The sequence below is a fragment of the Ambystoma mexicanum genome, chromosome 5p (assembly GCF_040938575.1).
Source record: "Ambystoma mexicanum isolate Mex_15411 chromosome 5p, UKY_AmexF1_1, whole genome shotgun sequence".
NCBI lineage: Eukaryota > Metazoa > Chordata > Amphibia > Caudata > Ambystomatidae > Ambystoma > Ambystoma mexicanum.
The window spans coordinates 104679832-104699280 of NC_090930.1; the positions used below are offsets into that span (position 1 = coordinate 104679832).

General features: G+C 47.3%; 1 protein-coding gene across 3 annotated transcripts in view; it reads right to left on the minus strand.

The window, feature by feature from the left end:
• LOC138480763 (titin-like) overlaps positions 1-19449 on the minus strand; it is a 557826-nt gene that overhangs the window by 294503 nt on the left and 243874 nt on the right. For all 3 annotated transcript variants that reach the window (XM_069612496.1, XM_069612497.1, XM_069612498.1), the window contains exon 9: positions 9929-10060. In XM_069612496.1, coding sequence (XP_069468597.1) covers positions 9929-10060 — 132 coding nt within the window. The remainder of the gene's footprint in view (positions 1-9928; positions 10061-19449) is intronic.

The following is a 19449-nucleotide window of genomic DNA, read 5'->3' on the forward strand; positions in this document are numbered from 1 at the left end:
ATCGTTTTCACTGCTCCTGATCCTTGCCTTCTATTGGGATCCATGCCATGTTTTCCTTTACACTTTTACATGTATTTCCTATTTTATTATTAGGTATGGGAAGCTGTTGTAACTAGCCCCTGTGTGATTATCTTTTGTTTTCCACACTGTACTATTCCTTCTTGCCTCTTGACTTGGGTTTAGGTATTTAGTCATCCTCACTCTTTGCCTTACTGCCTTCTGGGTTCTTGTTTGATTTACAGGGTTGTGGGTTAGTACTGACTTCTGAGTGGTCTTTCCGGTCCTCGTGAATACGGACATCCAAGTGGTCTTTCCGGTCTTCGTGAGTACTGGCATTCATGTGGTCATTCCGGTCCTTGTGAGTACTGTTTCCAAATTCCTTATCCAGTACCGTCTAGAGTGTCAGCTTACAGATTCTGTCCCTGCTTGCCCTCTACGTGGGCTTAGCGCTGTCAGTATCTGTAATAGCATAGTGGGTAAGGAGTTTGCCGACTTTCCTTTCAGTCATAAGGAGGTTCTAAGTGCTTACCCTACATTCCTTTTCTTAAAGTGGTATACACGAGTCTTGGGTATTGAATGCACGTTGTTATATTCAAGGTTGTTTACTGTGTATTCCGTGCACATTTCCCCTGCCATATCCATCGCCTTCTTCCTTTCCTGACACCACCAGGGCCCCCTGTGGACCTGCCCTGACCAACGCAGCCAGCTCGGTGGGGATCCCATCCCTGCCACAGTCGGGAGTCGGAGGTCCAGCAGGGGTGGATACCACAGCAACTGGACCCCAGCAGATGGAGGATGTCCTGGCATCATTCAGCAGGGCACGTGCACGACGGCGTCGGTGGATTCCATCAGCCTGGATGCCGTCGTGCTGGCAGAGGCAGTTGCGTCGGAGGCAGCGGCAGGCTCAATGTGGGAGGCATCATGGCTCGGGGCAATCTACATCAGAGGGGCAGGCATTGGCCGGAGGGCAGGAGGACCCTGGAATGGGAGTGTCTTCCTTGTGGCAGCGGTTGGGGCAGCAGATAGGTGCGGAGCAGTGGCAGGTGGAGGAGGCACGGCTCACGATGGTCAGGGTGGAGAACTCCATGCGCAGGGCGCTGAGGCGGGCTGAGTGCCTCGAGGGAATTCGCAGGGAGTTGGAGGTGGACATGGCATTATCCCTGCGAGACCTCGGGGCCAGAGAACAGGCCCGCCTCCAAGACATTGAACAGGAGTTCAATGATGCCCTGGCCCATGACATCAACAAGTGAGCCGTTGGACTTGCCCGCCGCCATTGTATATAGTTCATTAGTGTTAAGTTTCATTTCTTTTTTCTTTCATTTGGGGCGCATGGACTATGCCCCACATTTTTGTATATAGTTAGTAATTAGGTAGGTTTCATTGTAGGTTTCATTTATGTCGTTGGGCTCATGGACCCTGGATTTGCTATTTGTACATAGTTTTACAGTGGATTTTTCTCCTTCATCTTTATTTTTCTTCACCATGGAGCAATGGATATTACGCTTTTCTTTCCCTTTGGATTTGCTTTGTTGGACGGTGACTTTGGACACATTTTCATTTGGATTAATTTGGATTCTCATTTTTTTATTTTATCATTTTTTGGGACATGCTGCATTTTCATTATTATTGGCATTATTGTGTGTTTTTATTTCATTCCCTTTATTTTGACTTGAATACATTTTTGTTTCTTACTTCAATGTGTGGTCTTCTCTCATTGGTTTCATGCATGTCACAATGTGGGTTTTCTCAGTCATGTGTTGCCATTGTGTGGGTCGGACAGACTTGTACTCATGCGCATACTGCTTATTTGTGATCTATCATGTAATGGGGATTTCAATGGGGATTTGTGTGGCCATAGGAGCCAGGGTTCTGGATTGTGATGACGTGTTGGGTGGGGGACATGTGTCAGGGCCTGCTGGCAGGTGCCTGTCAATGATGGGGGGGTGGGGGTGCAGGGGACATGTGTGGGACATGAGTGGGGGCCTGCTGGCAGGTGCCCCTGACTGCTGGGGGTTGAGGGTGCGGGGGACATGTGTGGGACATGAGTGGGGGCCTGCTGGCAGGTGCCCCTGACTGCTGGGGGGTGGGGGCGCTGGGGGATATGAGTGGGGGCTTGCTGGCAGGTGCCCTGCACTGCAGGGGGGTGGGGGTGCAGGGGGACATGAGTGGGGGCCTGCTGGCAGGTGCCCCGCACTGCTGGGGGGTGGGGGTGCAGGGGGACATGTGTGGGGGCCTGCTGGCAGGTGCCCCGCACTGCTGGGGGGTGGGGGTCCTGGGTGAAATGAGTGGGGGCCTGCTGGCAGGTGCCCTGCACTGCTGGGGGGTGGGGGTGCAGGGGGACATGTGTGGGACATGAATGGGGGCCTGCTGGCAGGTGCACCTGACTGCTGGGGGGTGGGGGTGCTGGGGGACATGTGTGGGACATGTGTGGGGGCCTGCTGACAGGTGCCCCTGACTGCTGGGGGGTGGGGATGCTGGGGGATATGTGTGGGGGCCTGCTGGCAGGTGCCCTGCACTGCTGGGGGGTGGAGATGCTGGGGGACATGAGTGGGGGCCTGCTGGCAGGTGCCCCGCACTGCTGGGGGTGGGGGTGCTAGGGGACATGAGTGGGGGCCTGCTGGCAGGTTCCCTGCACTGCTGGGGGGTGGGGGTGCAGGGGGACATGTGTGGGACATGAGTGGGGGCCTGCTGGCAGGTGCCCCTGACTGCTGGGGGGTGGGGTGCAGGGGGACATGTGTGGGACATGTGTGGGGGCCTGCTGACAGGTGCCCCTGACTGCTGGGGGGTGGGGGTGCAGGGGGACATGTGTGGGGGCCTGCTGGCAGGTGCCCCTGACTGCTGGGGGTGGGGGTGCAGGGGGACATGTGTGGGACATGTGTGGGGGCCTGCTGGCAGGTGCCCCTGACTGCTGGTGGGTGGGGGTGCAGGGGGACATGTGTGGGACATGAGTGGGGGCCTGCTGGCAGGTGCTCCTGACTGCTGGATGGTGGGGGTGCTGGGGGACATGTGTGGGGGCCTGCTTGCAGGTGCCCCTGACTGCTGGGGGTGGGGGTGCTGGGGGACATGTGTGGGACATGAGTGGGGGCCTGCTGGCAGGTGCCCCTGACTGCTGGGGGGTGAGAGTGCAGCAGGACATGTGTGGGGGCCTGCTGGCAGGTGCCCCTGACTGCTGGGGGGTGGGAATGCAGGGGGACATGTGTAGGGGCCTGCTGGCAGGTGCCCCTGACTGCTGGGGGGTGGGGGTGCTGGGGGACATGTGTGGGGGCCTGCTGGCAGGTGCCCTGCAGTGCTGGGGTATGGGGGTGCTGGGAGACATGAGTTGGTGATCATATTGCAACGTGACATGTGGCTTGGCTGGGAGGCATGCCCATGGTGGATGGGCTGCCTGCGGGACATGACCAGGGGTGCAGGGTAGTCCCCAGTGGTGTGGGATGCCTGCAGGGGCCATGGAGGAGGTAGAGGGGACACCTGGGAGGACCCACACTGCCAATTCACGTGTAGGACTCCCTGCGCACCCCCGAAATACGCATTCCCCGCTCTGACAGCAAAATCGCGTGTGAAACTTCATGCGCAGCCCGGTAATACACGTACCCTACTCCAAGCGCATGTGAAACTTCCCGCGCACCCCTGAAATACACGTACCCAGGCCAATCGCGTGTGAAACTTCCCGCGCACCCCTGAAATACACGTACCCAGGCCAATCGCGTGTGAAACTTCCCGCGCACCCCTGAAATACACGTACCCAGGCCAATCGCGTGTGAAACTTCCCGCGCACCGCTGAAATACACGTACCCAGGCCAATCGCGTGTGAAACTTCCCGCGCACCCCTGAAATACACGTACCCAGGCCAATCGCGTGTGAAACTTCCCGCGCACCCCTGAAATACACGTACCCAGCCCAATCGCGTGTGAAACTTCCCGCGCACCCCTGAAATACACGTACCCAGGCCAATCGCGTGTGAAAATTCCCGCGCACACCTGAAATACACGTACACAGGCCAATCGCGTGTGAAACTTCCCGCGCACCCCTGAAATACACGTACCCAGGCCAATCGCGTGTGAAACTTCCCACGCACCCCTGAAATACACGTACCCAGCCCAATCGCGTGTGAAACTTCCCGGGCACCCCTGAAATACACGTACCCAGGCCGATCGCGTGTGAAACTTCCCGCGCACCCCCGTAATACACGTACCCCACTCGCACAGGCCCTTTCGCATGTGAAAGTTCCCGCGAACCCCATAACACACGTACCCTGCTGAAATCGCGTGTGATACTTCCCGTGAACCCCAGTAATAGACGTACCCCACTCGCACAGGCACTTTCGCGTGTGAAACTTCACACGCACCCCAGTAATACACGTTCCCCGCTTGGCGTTTGCTGTTGGCAGCCCTGTAAACTGGTCCAGGGTTAGCACAGCCCTTTGCGCTGAATTGGGAATTTTGATGGCTTTTCCTTGCGCGAGGGCGTTCTTGGGGGCGTAACTGGCGCTGCTGCAGGGTCTCTGCGCCACTCTGCGCCACGGCTGGTTTTGGAGGCTAAAACCCATGAATACGCTGTGCACGGAAATCGATTTTAGCGCACGCGGCTGGCGAAGACATTCGCACGCGCACACTGTGCGCCAGCTGCATGCGCCACTTTTGTGCGAAATTCTATGAATTACCCCCTTAGAGTGCACACCACTTGTCACCCAACTCCATGGCACACAATCATTGGCCCTCATTACACCGAATGCGGTAAGGGTTTACTGGTAAGGGCATCGGTACCGGTAAACCCTTACCGCCTTACTACGAGGTTCCTTTGCGGGACCCAACCTCAACGGCTGGTTTTACCAGCCATGAAGTAACGGGCCCGCAAAGGTACCTTGGTGCTAATTACGGTACTGCAATTTGTGGTACCGTAATTAGCTCCTTCCCCATTCTCATTGAGCCCTATGGGGGCAAAAATGGGAATGGGGAAGTGCCTTGGTGAATGGGGAATTACCACCCCCACTTACCGCCCCCACTCACCAAGGCGGACACAGTAAAATACTGGCGGCAACCATGGCGCTAATAGCCCCATGCTTACCGCATACCGTGTAATGAGGCCCATTGTATTGATATGAGAAGGGTGTAATACTGGCTGAGGCACTGAGCTGTCCTAATGGATGAACAATAGAATTCTATCCAGAACAATGTACGGGCCATTCATTTGAAAGCTACAGAGGGGTGGTATTCACATAGCTATGCAGTTGAAATAGTTGATACATGGTATATGTGTTCTGATTCCTATATTAGGGGAAATGTGTCACGTATGATCCACAGTCATTTTGCCATACACGGGTAGACATTCTGCAGTATGGCGATCTCCCAATGCAGACATTCCCTGGATTAGTCAATATTAAACATACATGTGTAACATTGTAGTGTGTTTGAGTGTCATGCACCTTTATGGACATATCTAATGTGTAGGCCCTTGTAGATTGGTCTGTACATTTCCACAGATGTCTCTGCCTCTTGCTATCCTGGATTGGAATGTTTGCCTAGTGCTATGGATCTCTATGGCATCATTAGTCAGTAATTCAGACACTTTAGTTTATTCGGATTAAATAAAATCCATAAAACCTACAATGATGTGATGCGTAGTAATACACAGAGTGCAAAAATACCTACATAGCATCATAATACGGTTCCATGTCATTTCGCCATACAATGAATAACATCAGCATATCAGTAAAACAAACAAAAACAAGTCAAACAGCAATGCTACTTGGAAGCCAAAAACTAGCATTTTACATCGTTTCCAGGCTCCCTATAAACACCTATCTAAGAGGAAAGCAGCCTTAGTATATAAAACAGGCAGCAACAGAAAGAAGGCAGGTCTCCATTCAGTGACTTAGTCTCCGTCCGTTCTCTCCAACGGAGCAGTCGCGGGCCCTTCTCCTTCATCAACAACATTGCGTGGATGTGGCCATTTCCAATCAGCTGACCATTGTCAGCCCAAATAATTGAGAGGGAATTATGGTCGCTCTCACATCTCGGTGGTAGTTCAACGTTACGTAGGCAGCCCCACCACTTCATCAGGGTCAATATATAGTTGATGATAATGCTATGAAATATTGCATTTCCAAAAGTGTAGTTCCCTGCTTTTGCCGAGTGAAATTTGCCATTAGTTGCTCTGTAGCCGGAAGCAGCTAATATATTCCATGACTTCACAGCCCCGTCGTTCATTGAGGGATCCATCAAGGACGCTTTCAGCACAAAAAGAACCATATCCTCCTCATTTTCACTGAATAATTCTTCACCAGTGAACAGCCTAAGACTGAAATCTCATCACCCCACCCACAGGGTAATTTCAGTCAGAAGAGTTACTATCATCCACCATAAGGCGTTCCCGTGTCCTGAGTAATGTGTCATTATAGAAATGAATTATGGGTATGTAAGCTTTCACAGATTTCTCAGCATCTTTCCATCCTGGATTGGAATGCGTGTTTAGTGCTGCGGATCTTCGTGCATCTCTGTGACATCATTGTTCTGATACCAGCAGATAGAAAGCATTTATATGGAGGTTGCATGCATTTCCTGCACGTGTAGGAGTCATGGGAAATCCGTATTGACCCATTGTAGTGTCGGCACCATGTTCTTCCATGGGTACTGCCATTACTGATCTCTGCCAAGCATACTTCTTCTTCATCAGGAAGATACTCTTTCAACCCTGATCCCGCTATTTTGATGATGATATCGCAGTTTCAGTCTCACAATTGGTTAATTATTCTCTCAGTTATTGACGAATGGCAGGCGTTTCCTGGCTGTAGAAACTTTCAAAACGTTTAGCTATGTGACAACTGCAATTTTTTGTAGAACATAACATGCTGCCGGACGAATATCAATCTGACCTTCACCCTACCAATGGGCCAGAATCATACCTACTCATAGTTTGAAATGACATATTGGAAGCAGATGACAAAGAAGAAATGACGCTCCTTGTGATGATTAATATGTCAGCAGCGCTCAACACGAACAAGTAGAAACTTTTTAAATCACACCTACAAAATCAAGTTAATATCTCAACTAAAACTGTGGATTGGTTCCATTCCTTCTTAAAAAAAAATAGAAAACAGCAGGTCAAGGTTAGGCTCTTTCTTGCCGCCAGCAAAGAAAGTTCCCTGTGGGGTCCAACAGGGCTCCCTCTTTCCCCCTGCTCTTTAACAGATGACACTCAAGAATATATTAAACCAAAGATCCTGGACACCAGTGACAGGTTGACTAATTGCCTACAGGAAATTGAGCATTAGATGCTGGACAACTCCTTTCAACTCAATCCAAACAAAACTATAAATAAATTATTCTTTTGTAACTAAACATAAACTGGAGACAACTGCTAACAAATATCCTCGACCTACCCGATTTCATATTCAAGTGGTCTTCTCAGAGATAATAAATAACATAGGTTTATACTGTCAAAAATACCTGTATTTGAGCACAAAGATAATCCAACAATTAAAAGGCTTTTATCTTAAACTTAGACTCCAGAGCAGAGTTTCGCCTTACTTTGGAAATTAACATCTCCCAGTAGTAGTTGGCACCCTCATCAATGCCAGTCTTGACTATGTCAATTCGCTCTATCTGGGCATGCCAGATTATCAGCTGGATCAAATTAAAAATGTCCATAATTCAGCTGTTTGTATTATGATCCAGTTGTCTCGTTTTGACTCAATCAAGCAATTTCACGACTCATTTCATTGGCTCCCGGTAAAATGCCGTAATTCCTCCGGGGTTAGCCCTTGGTGTCTCCAAACAAATATACATGAATATATACTGTCCAAGTCTCTACATTCTGAAAACAACTTTACAGTGTCGGTGCATACATTTAATTTTAAACATTGTGTTTATCGCAAATTTTCCCTTGCTACCCTACGACCTTCCCTTTGCCATTGGTCCATAGACACATTTTCTCAATTTCACAAAGCCTTAAAAGCTTGGCCTTTCTGTTAACTCTTTCTCTCCTATTTCAAATCCATGGTTTAGCTCCACGCCTGGATACCGCTTGGTCAGTAAGTGGCCCGTTAGAAAGCCTTACAGTGAAATACTATTATTATTTGAAAATGTATAAAGCGCAAAAGTAAGGCCCAAAGGCATACAGGCACTAAAGTCGGCAGCTCCGCGGCTGATACTTCACACTCCTAACCTGTAGAGAAACTGAGCTAGAACAGATGGATTTTCAAAGCTCTCCTAAAAGGGAGACTCTCGTCAATGGCTCTTAAAGATAGAGAGAATGCATTCCATTAACGTGGGGCCAGGACTGAAAATTAACGGCCACCCAGTCTCCTTCACTGCTACTTGGGGGTCTTGAGAAGTGAGCGTGACTCAGAACGCAGTTGTCTGACTCGGCACTACCGCTCTATCTTCCCTTTAAGGTATTGAGGGCCAACATTGTGCACAGCCTGATGGACGAGGCAAAGTGTATTAACTTCAATCCGAGTTGCCACTGGCAGCCAATGCAAGCGGTGCAGGAGAGCTGCTGAGGGGTCAGTTTTGGCATCATAAGTGCCAGTCTAGCTGCCGTGTTTTGGAGTATCTGCATGCACTCGATCTGATACTTGGGTTGTCCCAAGTATATCCTATTGCAGTAATCCAATGGCCCCACCATAGTTTCTGTCGTCAATGTTGTTCGATTGGCTGGGAGAAGCAGGGGTAGAATCTTCCTCAAGACCTTCAGTTTTCCAAAACCAGCACTGAATATGGCAGAAACCAGCGAGCCAGTGAGTCGGAGTTTCACCCCAAGGCTTTTTACTGCAGCACAGGGCAGACTCCAGATTCAGCAATAAGGTCAGCCAGTAGTCGTGCGTACAGATTAAAAAGAAGGGGGGGGGCAGAGCTGATACCTGCAGACCTTCACAAGTCAATTCCACAGCTGATGAAAAACAGGTTTGAAAGGAGACAGTATGAGAGCGTCCTTCAAGGAAAGACTCGAACCATAGCAAAAGAGGTCCAATAACCCCTGCTTGCTACAGCCGAGTCAATAAGATATCAAGATCCACTGTGTTAAAAGCTGTGGAGTGTCCAGGAGGATAAGTACTCTGGCCTCACCACGGTCCTGAAGCAAGTTTGGTCATCGAGCAGTGAGATCATTACTGACTCTGTACCCATTGTGGGTCGAAAACCAGGTAGAGAAAGGTGCAGACAATGATTCTCTTCCAGGAATTTTCCATCAGCTTCATCATAGCCGGGAGAAGAGAGATGGGTCTGTAATTGGCTGGCACCTGTGGGTCAGAGTTTGATATTTTCAGGAGAGGTGTGACCACTGCGTGTTTAAGAACAGTGGGGACCTTTCCCAAGGTAAAAGAGTGCTGTAATGTGTCTGTGAACATTCCAATTGCCCTCTGAGGGAGAGCTTTCAAGATACGGGGGGAACCGCATCCAGGGGAGAGTCAAATTTCAGGCCCTCCAAGTAGCCACGTCATTTATCGGCTCAAGATAGAAAGTGTTGACCAAAAAGGGAGAAGGGGTCACCTTCCGAGCAGCTCCTGGGTCTGTACCACCATCTCTGCCATGTGGCTGCCTCTGATGGCTTTGCGGATATCTTGAATTTTACCTCCAAAAGAAAATACTAATTGCATTACATCGCAGTTGTGCATCTGGCATTTTAACTTGACTACCCAAAGGGCAAACTGATAGCTCTTTTGCTACTAAAAATAGTTTTCTGGAAGAGAAGGATGCTTATGTTATCTGGTTTGCATAATATAATTCATGGCACATTATCCCAAGGATGAGAGAGCAGGCACAGGAAGCCTGCTTCCCACCCAGATCACCATGGATTGTACCAGTCCATGCAGATTTTGCTGAGAATCAGGCATAGTGCTTCTCAGTCGCAGTCGTTGGGTAGGACCCCTAAAATAATGATTTCATGAGACCAATTCCAGGCAATAACTTCAAAAAGTGTTTAACTGTACCTTGTGTCGATGCGGGAGCTTTGGTTTGGTGAGCATCATTGCCCTCTGTACCCCCAGGCCACTCTGTGGTGATCATCTGTTCTGTGCTACTCATCCATACTTTTGGAGGTATCATTGTGGGAACAGGAACATCTTTTAAAAAGAAGTGAGAAGTTAGCCATTGGCTTAATCAGAAAGCACAAATCATTTTAGCATGACCCCCCAATCGGGAGCCTTTAGCCAATACATCAAAACAGAAACTACTACATGTAGGATGTTGGATGGGTTGACAAATAAATGTTGAGAACTGGGGAAATCCAGTAATATGAAAAATCTCCTATAGTTTGGGCGACAAACACCAACTGCCAGCGTCCACAACCAAACTAGGTTTGTCAACCCATCCAACAATCTACTTTCCTGGGAACATTGGAGCTTTAGGTTCCCTGACAAACCAAGTGCCAGGCTGCAGGCTACACTACGATCCACAAACAAGAAGCCTCAATTGCGCAGGGGACCAGGATATCCCTCAAAACTCCACACCCTCTCCACACCCTCTGAACCAATTACTACAGGTAGGAATCAGTGAGTCAATGCACCGTGCAATCCATTTTTAAGCAGGACAGCATGGTACTCAATGAAGTTAACCCAAAAGAGGAATTTAGGTTTTCAGTCTGCTGCCAACCCATAATTAGATACAAAACATTATGATCTTACTATGACTGTCTGCTCAAGCTTACTGCTGCCCATGGGGCCCTGAAAGAACGAGCATGGACTGATCGATTGCAACCTATAGATATCCTGGCTGAATGCTTCTCTCCGCGGGTGGGTGACAATATTCAACAGGCAGCCTATATTATCAGCCCTGCATTAGCAGTTTTGCAGGCAGCCTTGCAAACTATCCTTACTTCTGGACATCCTATCACAAGTCCCCGAGTGGCACAGAGTTAGACACCTAACTGTGATAGGTGCGGTAGGGGGCATGGCAAGATAAGGTATCCTACACTTTGAATGGGCACAAAGTTCCCCCAGAATGGGGTGTTATTCCTGATTGGTGTGCCACTCCCTAACAGTAATCCTAATTCTCCCTGTAAAGGTGGCAAAGGGTGAACATGTGCAGCAGTCCTAGAGAGGCCACAAAGTCTCTGGATTGTGGTACACATTGTGCCATTCAATAAACGGGCATATGTCGATAACGTGTGGTGCGCACGGCTGCTTGCAGAGATAAATGGGCATTAAGGAATGGGACAATGCATGTTTGTGGTCGGCCAGAAGTTGCTTAGTTTAACTGTTCATCTCCCTGCAAACTGTGCCCTAAGGAAAGACATATCCCCAGAAAAGATTCTACTCAGAATGTAAAGGGTTTAAGACAAGCTCCATTGCCATCACAAGGGGGAGCACATCCGTGAAAATGATCATTTAGAAATGATGCTCCTAGTGGTGGGAGTCCATTTATTGACCTCTGCTTTTCTCCATCCCTTTGCAGTTTCTTCTCCTCTTTTATGTACCTTCCTTCACTGTTCCTACTTTGCATTGAGTGCTCTAATGTATTATAGGGAGTCACGCTATGCTGTACACAATCTCCATACAATACAATTATCACAGAATAATAAATAATGTTCAATCTACAAGAACCCCTGTGACCAGCCTGACCCCCTTGTGAGGCACACATGTAGCCATAAGATAGCTCTGACGATTCCTATTTGCCCTTTCTTCTGTGTTGCCATAGCAAGTGGAAAATCATGGATTTAGAGAGTTGCAGAAATACAATAACGGCAATTGATTGATTGTTACATGAATGAATGAAATACCTTGTATTAATGACAGGAGGTCAAACTATATTCTATAGTAAAATAGCAATTATTTAAACTCAGGAATCAGTCACTTTTCTCAATAGAAACATATTGTTTAAAAGGACCAGAGCTGAAGATAAACTCAACCTATTGTCACACTATCACAATTATTGATTTTCCACACATGCAATCCAGTTCAAGATTCCATTTTGATGGTTCAATGCATGTTTCAACTATATCGTATTTATTTTTCACTTAATAGAAAACCCCCTTGTTAAGGGTTGAACTCTGGGTTCATATTATACTTTAATATGTGTCTTCCTGACAAGACCAGGCCCAAACCCAGACATGTTATTCCAAGAACAAAACATATGTTGGTAATCAGCCAGGCAACAATTTATTTTGTTAAAACCACAATGACTTTTAAGGGGCCGTTGAAGTTAGTGTGGCAGATCAGAAGTCTCGTCTGTGCTTCGAAATTATCTATTCGTCCCTTAAGAAGGCCTCCAGAGCATGACTTAAAACTCCTCTGGTACCAGCCAGTGAAAACACATGCTCTCAGAAACTGAATAAAAGTAATTATCAAGAATCTAGGTCTGGTCTTTTCTAGTGCATAATTACTCAAGGGTTACAATATCTACAGCCCAACAGTCTATGGAAGGGGGTATAACGTTGCATTATCTTGATACAAAGTCTGGGAGATTTGTAATCTGCTATTGATTATGTTAGGAGATTGATGGAGAGGGTAGCCTTTTATTACCAGAACAATGAATTCCTCTTATCTACATGGATGCCAAACCTGTCCTGTCTTTATTCTTCGTGGTTTTCAGCTCAGCTACTATGCATAAAACATGTAGAACACATTTTAACAAGACCCATCTACAGATTAATGATATTGACCTTTAGAATAGTGACCTTTAGAATCCATTTTAACTTTGCAATCATTGAATATAGAGATACATTGAAGATCACAACTATGAAGGAGGCTTTTAAAAATAAGTTAATTATGAAGTTAATTATGTAGTGATTCATGTGTATTTTGACACATGAAAAATGTGTTGATAACCTCACGGTTTATTATACTCAAATTGCACGACAGAAAAAACCCACTTTGATAAGCCCAATTCCGATATTGTTCTCAATGTGACATTTGTAAAAATACCCATTTAACAACTATATTTACGGTGAAAAGTTGCCCTCTCTTTAATGTCATCTTCCTGCAAAGAGGGTGGAAATAAAACATTTGATCTGTGATAGACATCTGAGAAGGATGAACCTTTCCCAAATGATTCTCACACTCCTACACACTCTTAGAAAATCAGATGTTAGATAAGTACTTTGTGTAAGTGCCACACAATCCAAGTGTCCATTCCAAATAGAGAACCAATAGAATCTAATGTCATCACAAATGTCTCATGAGCGGTGATGAACATGCATTATAAAGTCTAACTATATGCAGTGACTTACACGCAGATTTTTGTGAAACATTCAGAGCAGAAAGACAAATAATCCAGAATGAAAGCCGGTTATCCCATGAGGGATCAGACTGATTTCAACAGAATGAAAAAATAAGTCTTTCAGGAAGAGTGCTCCTAAACATATTTGGAGAAGTCCCTTTCATGTTGGGGATGAAGCAAAAGAAATCCAGCGCAAGAGCAGAACCAAAAGTTCCTAATGGTTGAGCTAGTTTGTCTGAATAGCAAGAGGCCTTCCTGATCCAGGCAGTCAGAAGGTATTCACCAGAGGGAGCCATTAGAGAGACCAATCTGTACACATGCCTGCTGCCTGTTGACAACTCTTGGCATATTAAAAGTAAATGAATTGTTACCCTGAAAGAATAGTTACAAGTTTAGTTCATTTGCTTTGTAATTACAGTGCCAAAGACCTATCTGGATCCCTGATTTAGGTAAGCGTTTGACATGACAGATTTCAAATTAAGTGGACATTTCTAGCGCTGTAGCTCCTTCAAAAGCCATTATTCTAAATAAAAGTCCTGAATGAGCATAGTTTGTTTATGCCATTTCGTAGCTACATATGAGTACTAGGTGGAATGTGGAACATGTGGGGTGTTGATGTTTGCAAGTGTTCCTGAGTTTCAGTTGAGTGGCCAGAAGGTAGAGAAAGTAAAGCTGGGGGTTTGTGCTCCTGAACTTATGTACCAATAAAGGAACGTTGCGTACTTACCTCGGCTTCTGCATCTTCACAATAATGGCGATGGGCCAAACATATACGTCGCAACCCCCGGCCACGATCAGCAGCGGTCAGAACTCAATAAAGTTTACCGTAGTAAAGGAAGGTAACGTCTCTCAAGTGAACGTTGTACTCCGGCGTCATCTCACCATGCCCGCCTGTGTGGCACCCATCCATTTCATGCGGAGGGAGTAAAGGAGGGGAAGCCCAAAAACTCAGAGCTCCATTCCTTGAAGACTCAAGGAAAGAACCCACAGGTTTGCAGCACATCAGATACAAGCGAAGGCTTGGGGAGAAGGAGGTTATCGTGGGAACGTTGAGATGCCACAGCAGATCAATGGCCTAACCGTCTGTTAGTGCCAGGGATTTGCGCTTTGTGGGAAGGAAGTGCTGTGTGGTGCAAAAAGGTACTTTCATTCATCCTTGCTGGTAATAAAACCTAAGGAAGTGTCTGTGAACGTGAAAGTTAGTCTGCAATAAGTAATGGCTATGCCGGGTGTGCCGTGCCCCACAATCTTCATGGCCTCGCCCGGGCCACTCAAGATAATGTATGGCTAATGGAAGAAAAGGTACATGCACTACCTTAGTGCTGCATATGGGCCCACATTTGCTACAGACAGGAAGGTGTCCCTTCTAATGTATTTTTTGGGTTACGAAGGTCAACGAATATATGAAACTTTGCATAACCGAGAGATGTGATGGAAATAGATGCTAAAAATGTTCTTGATGTTGCAGTGTTAAAGTTAGATGCTCATTTCATCCCAAAGACGAGCACCATATTGGAGGATTATACAAGAGAGCGGAGAAAGCAGAGAAGAGTATATAACAGCACTTAGACACCTGGCACTGTCTGGCAAGTTTGATGGAACCTTAGACAAGCACATTTGAAATCAGTTTATGATCCATGTTGGAATAAAAAGATAAGATTAGGCCTGTGGCTAAAGGGTGATCCAAATCTTGATGACGTGATTAGTGTAGCGAAGAGATTTGAACACTCTATGGCATGTGTGAAATGTCAACAAAGTCCGAAGGCAAAGAATCAAACCCAGTGGTGTTGAAAATGGCTGGTGAGGAGAACGCAAAAAGATGAACAAGGGGGACAGAGCCATCAGAAAATGGCAACAGTACAAAATAATGAACATCCGAGACTGTAAGTAGTAATAGTTAAGGAGCGCCTGTGTTTCAGATGTGGAAGCAGAATTCATTTTGCAGGTTCCCCGGTGTGTCTTATTTATTTATTCAGATTTGTAGAGCGCACCTCAGCCCGGGGGCATCGTGGCACTTGTTACAGACAATATCTTAGTTACATAGGATACAGTAATTACATACAATACAGAATTTACAGTAGACATGTATACATTAGCAATGCAGTATATTTACATGGATTCCTGAGAGTTTCCCAATTATTTTGCAAGGAATGAGGTTTTCAGTTTCCTGCGAAAAATGGGGAGTGCGTTTTCCGCTCTAATGTCTGCAGGGAGAGCGTTCCAGGTCTTGGCTGCAATGTAGGGGAAACTTAGACCTCCGGCTTTGGCTTTTTTGATGCGTGGGATGCAGATTAGGTTGGAGTATTGCGTCCTGGTGGGATGGGAGGAGGAAGGTTTGAGGATGGTTTCTGAAAGATAGGACGGGGCGGAGAGAGGCATTTGTGAGTGAGGGTGAGGATTTTGAGAGTGATCCGTTCTTTGACCGGGAGCCATTGGGCTGAGTGCCTGGCCTGGGTGATATTCTCTCTTCTTGGGATACTAAGAGCGGCCCGGAGAGCATTGTTCTGCGTGACTTGTAGTCTGTTTATGTTTTTGGCTGATGTGCCTGCTAGGAGTGCATTGCAGTAGTCCAGTTTGGCTCCAATGGTTGCCCTCGCTATAGAGAGGCAGTTGGGTTTAGAGAGGTAGGGCTTGATGGCGTTTATGAGTTTGGTGGTGTGTGCGGATGCAGAAGTGATTGCTCTGACTTGTCTAGTCATAGATAGTGAAGAGTCAAGGTATACTCCCAGTGTCTTTACGGCTGTGGATACGGGGATGATGGAGTTGTCAATGGAGAAGTTAGCGTACAGTTTGTCAAGTTTGTCTAGGGTGTTCTGTTGACCTAATATCATGATTTCAGTCTTGTCACCATTGAGGCAGAGGCCATTAACTGCCATCCATGCCTTGATGACGGAGTAGATTGTGTGGAGTGCCTTGGCGTCTTCGTTGTATGATCCTGAAAGGGGTAGAAGTACTTGTGTGTCGTCCGCGTTGTTCGTGTATGTGATGCCGTATGAGTCAAGTTTGTCAAAGAGGGGCTTGGTGAACAAGTTATAGAGTGTGGGTCCAGTGCAAGATCCTTGAGGGACCCCGCAGTGGATTGGTGTGGGAGTGGCGTTGGCAATGTCCGAGAAGACTTTCATGGCTCTTCCCTCTAGGAAGGAAGTGATCCAGAGGGCTGCTTCTTTGGAGAAGTTGGCTGAGTGTGTGAGGTGTGAAGTGAGAGTCTTGTGATCAACCAGATCAAAAGCGGCTGAGAGATCTAAAAGGAGCAGAAGAGCAGGCTTGCCTTTGTCCATGATTTGGGTGATCTGATTCTTCAGATCTACCAGGGCTGTTTCTGTGCCATGTCCTTTACGGAAGCCTGATTGCCTAGTCCCGAGGATGGAGTGGGTTTCCAGAAAGTGTTGGATTTGGCAGTGGGCAGCTTTATCCAGTAATTTCAGTAGGAATGGCACCGTGGTTATTGGTCTGTAGTTGTTTGGTTGTAAGGGGTCGAGAGTAGGTTTTTTTAAGAAAGGCCGGACCCAGGCCTCTTTGAGGTTAGCTGGGATTATGCCTGTTTTAAAGGACGCGTTGATGAATGCCGTGAAGAGCGGCGCAAAGCAGTCTGCGCAGTTTTTGACGAGTTTTGGTGGGCAAATATTGCATTTACAGGGGGAGGGTTTGAGATTTTTTAGTAGGTTAATAACTTCTGATTCAGTGACGTCTCTGAAGGAGAAGTCAGGTATGGTGGGCTTGGGCGAGGTGGGTTGGGTGCTGGTAGGTTTAGTTCCTGTCTGTTGAGGAGGTGCTTTGCAGTGGTCTTTGATTTTCTTTTGGAGAAGGTCAATTTTGTGTAGCATGGCAGCTTGAATGCTGGTACACCAGGCTTCATCTTGGATTATTTCGTCCGGTGTATTAGGGGGGGAGATGAGCTCATTAAAAATGGCAAAGATCTCTTTGGAGTGTGATTTGGCATTGGAGATACGTGTGTTGAAAGCGTTGGCTTTGGCATCGGTGATAGCTATCTTGTATTGGGGAGAGATTAAATTGAATTTGTTTTTGGTATTGGTGCAGGGGTCAGATTGCCAGTTTTTTAGTGCTGCTCTTTTGTGGGATCGCATTGAGTGCAGTTTTTCAGTAAACCATGAGTTGGTGTGTAGGGATTTCTTCTCTTTTTTCCAATCGAGTGGTGCTATTTCATTGATAGCTTTGGTGATGACATCTTTGTAGATGTCTGCTAGGATATTGGGGTCATTAGCGAATGGGGGAGCTAACTCAGGGGTATTGAGGTATGGGCGCAGGTTCTCCTCTATGAGTTTTTTAGAGCTTCTGACTTGTGCAGCGCTGGCAGGGGTCAGAGTTTTGTGGTTTTTGGTGATAGGAATAGAGAACTCGATGCAGGTGTGGTCAGTCCAGGGCAGTGAGGAGTTAGAGGTGATAGTGGTGAGGCAGTTATGGCCTGCAATCCAGTCAAGAATGCGGCCTTTGATGTGAGTAGGACTTTCTACTTTTTGGGTAAAGCCCAGGTCATTGAGTTCCTTGGTGAGAGTGCCTGCAGATTTGTCCTTAGAATCGTTAAATCCGAGATTGAGGTCTCCTAGTAGAAGGGTTTTGGTGGAGCTTTTGATATTATTGCTGAGGATGTGAATGATGTTTTCCTGGGAGTCTGTGGTGATGCCTGGGGGGCGGTATAGTAGGTGAATGTTGATGGTGCTGTTGGGTGACAGTGTGAGTTTGGCCGATAGGAGGTCAGAGTTGTTGGTCGAGGCGTGACTGACAGGTCGGAGCTGGAGGTTCTCCTTGTAGATGACGGCTACTCCGCCTCCTATTCGATCTGGCCTGTCTTGTCTGAGTATGGTGAAGCCAGGTGGTAGTGCAAGTGCAACAGCGGGGCCTGATGCTTCATGTAACCATGTTTCAGTGATGGCTAATAGGTCAATGTTATTGTTGGTTATGAGGTCATGAATATCAGGTGCATGAGCTGGGAGAGATCTGACATTGAGGAGGGCACATTTGATGTGAGGTGTGAGTGGTTTGTTTGTGGAAGTGCGAGTGGTGGTCGTATCTGATATGTTATGTGAGGTGGTATTGTGGGGTGTGGCGAGGTTAGTGGGTGGTGGACTGGGGGAGAGTGGGTATCCCGTGCGGGGGCAGCGTTTGGAAGTGGTGCGAGAACTCAGTCTATAGTTTATGTATTCTGTGGGAAGGGGTAGTGTGCTAAGTTCTGTGGTCTGTGTGCGAGCTCTAAGTCTTTCTAGTCTATGTATAATTACGACACATGGTGTGCGATGTGGCATGGTTAGTGTGGTATCGATAGCGATATGTGGTAGGGGAGTGGGCTTAGTGGTGTGGGTATGGGGGGATGGATGGGAGTATAGAGTTTGAGAGCAGTGAGTGTTGCGAGGAGAGTGAGCAGCGTGGTGGTGGCCGCGTTGAGCTTGCAGGACGCTATGGGCATGATTGTACGCTGGTCGGGGCTGTGTGAGGAGGAGGACACAGTCAGATTGGGTGGACCTAGCCTGAGGTAGGCAGGAGTGGATAGGTTCAGAGTGGGCTGAAAAACATCCTAGGTACTAGGAGGTATCAGTGTGGCTAGGCGCAGCAAGAGGCACCGGCCAGATCGCAGATGAGCGACTATAAGGCACAACACAATTCAGATGTGGTCTGAAGGTGACCATAAGGCACAACACAATTCAGATGTGGTCTGAAGGTGACCGTAAGGCACAACACAATTCAAATGTGGTCTGAAAGCGACCATAGGGCACAACACAATTGAAATGTGGTCTGAAGGCGACCATAGGGCACAATACAATTTGAGTGTGGTCTGTGAGCGACCATAAGGCACAACACAATTCAAATGTGGTCTGACAGAAGGTAATGTTCTCTAGATGCCGAAAATGGGGGAATTTCGCTACCTATTGTGTACATTTTACTATGTCTCTGGTAAAGAAATGTGTTGTGGGAAGGATGATGAAGAGTGTGAAAGTCCCTGCGCGGACATCGTGGTGAAGGGGTAGAGAGGTTGAATGATGGCAGATGCCGCTGCTAAGATTTCATTGATGTCAAGAAAGTTGGTCGAGGAGGTTGTAGAAGGAAAAATTGGGAAATGACATGCCCTAGATATAAAACCCGGTGTATATAATTTGGACAGGAATAAACTGTTTGGTTAATTTGTTGCACAACTGAAATTTAAGGATCACAAGGCAGAAGGTAGGGTTTATGTAACCAAAAAGGGAGCAACGTTGTTGGGGTGGCTGGAGTAACATAAACTTGAAATTCATTTGGACCCCAACACCGATGATCAAGTCCTGCACGTAGGGCACATGAAAAG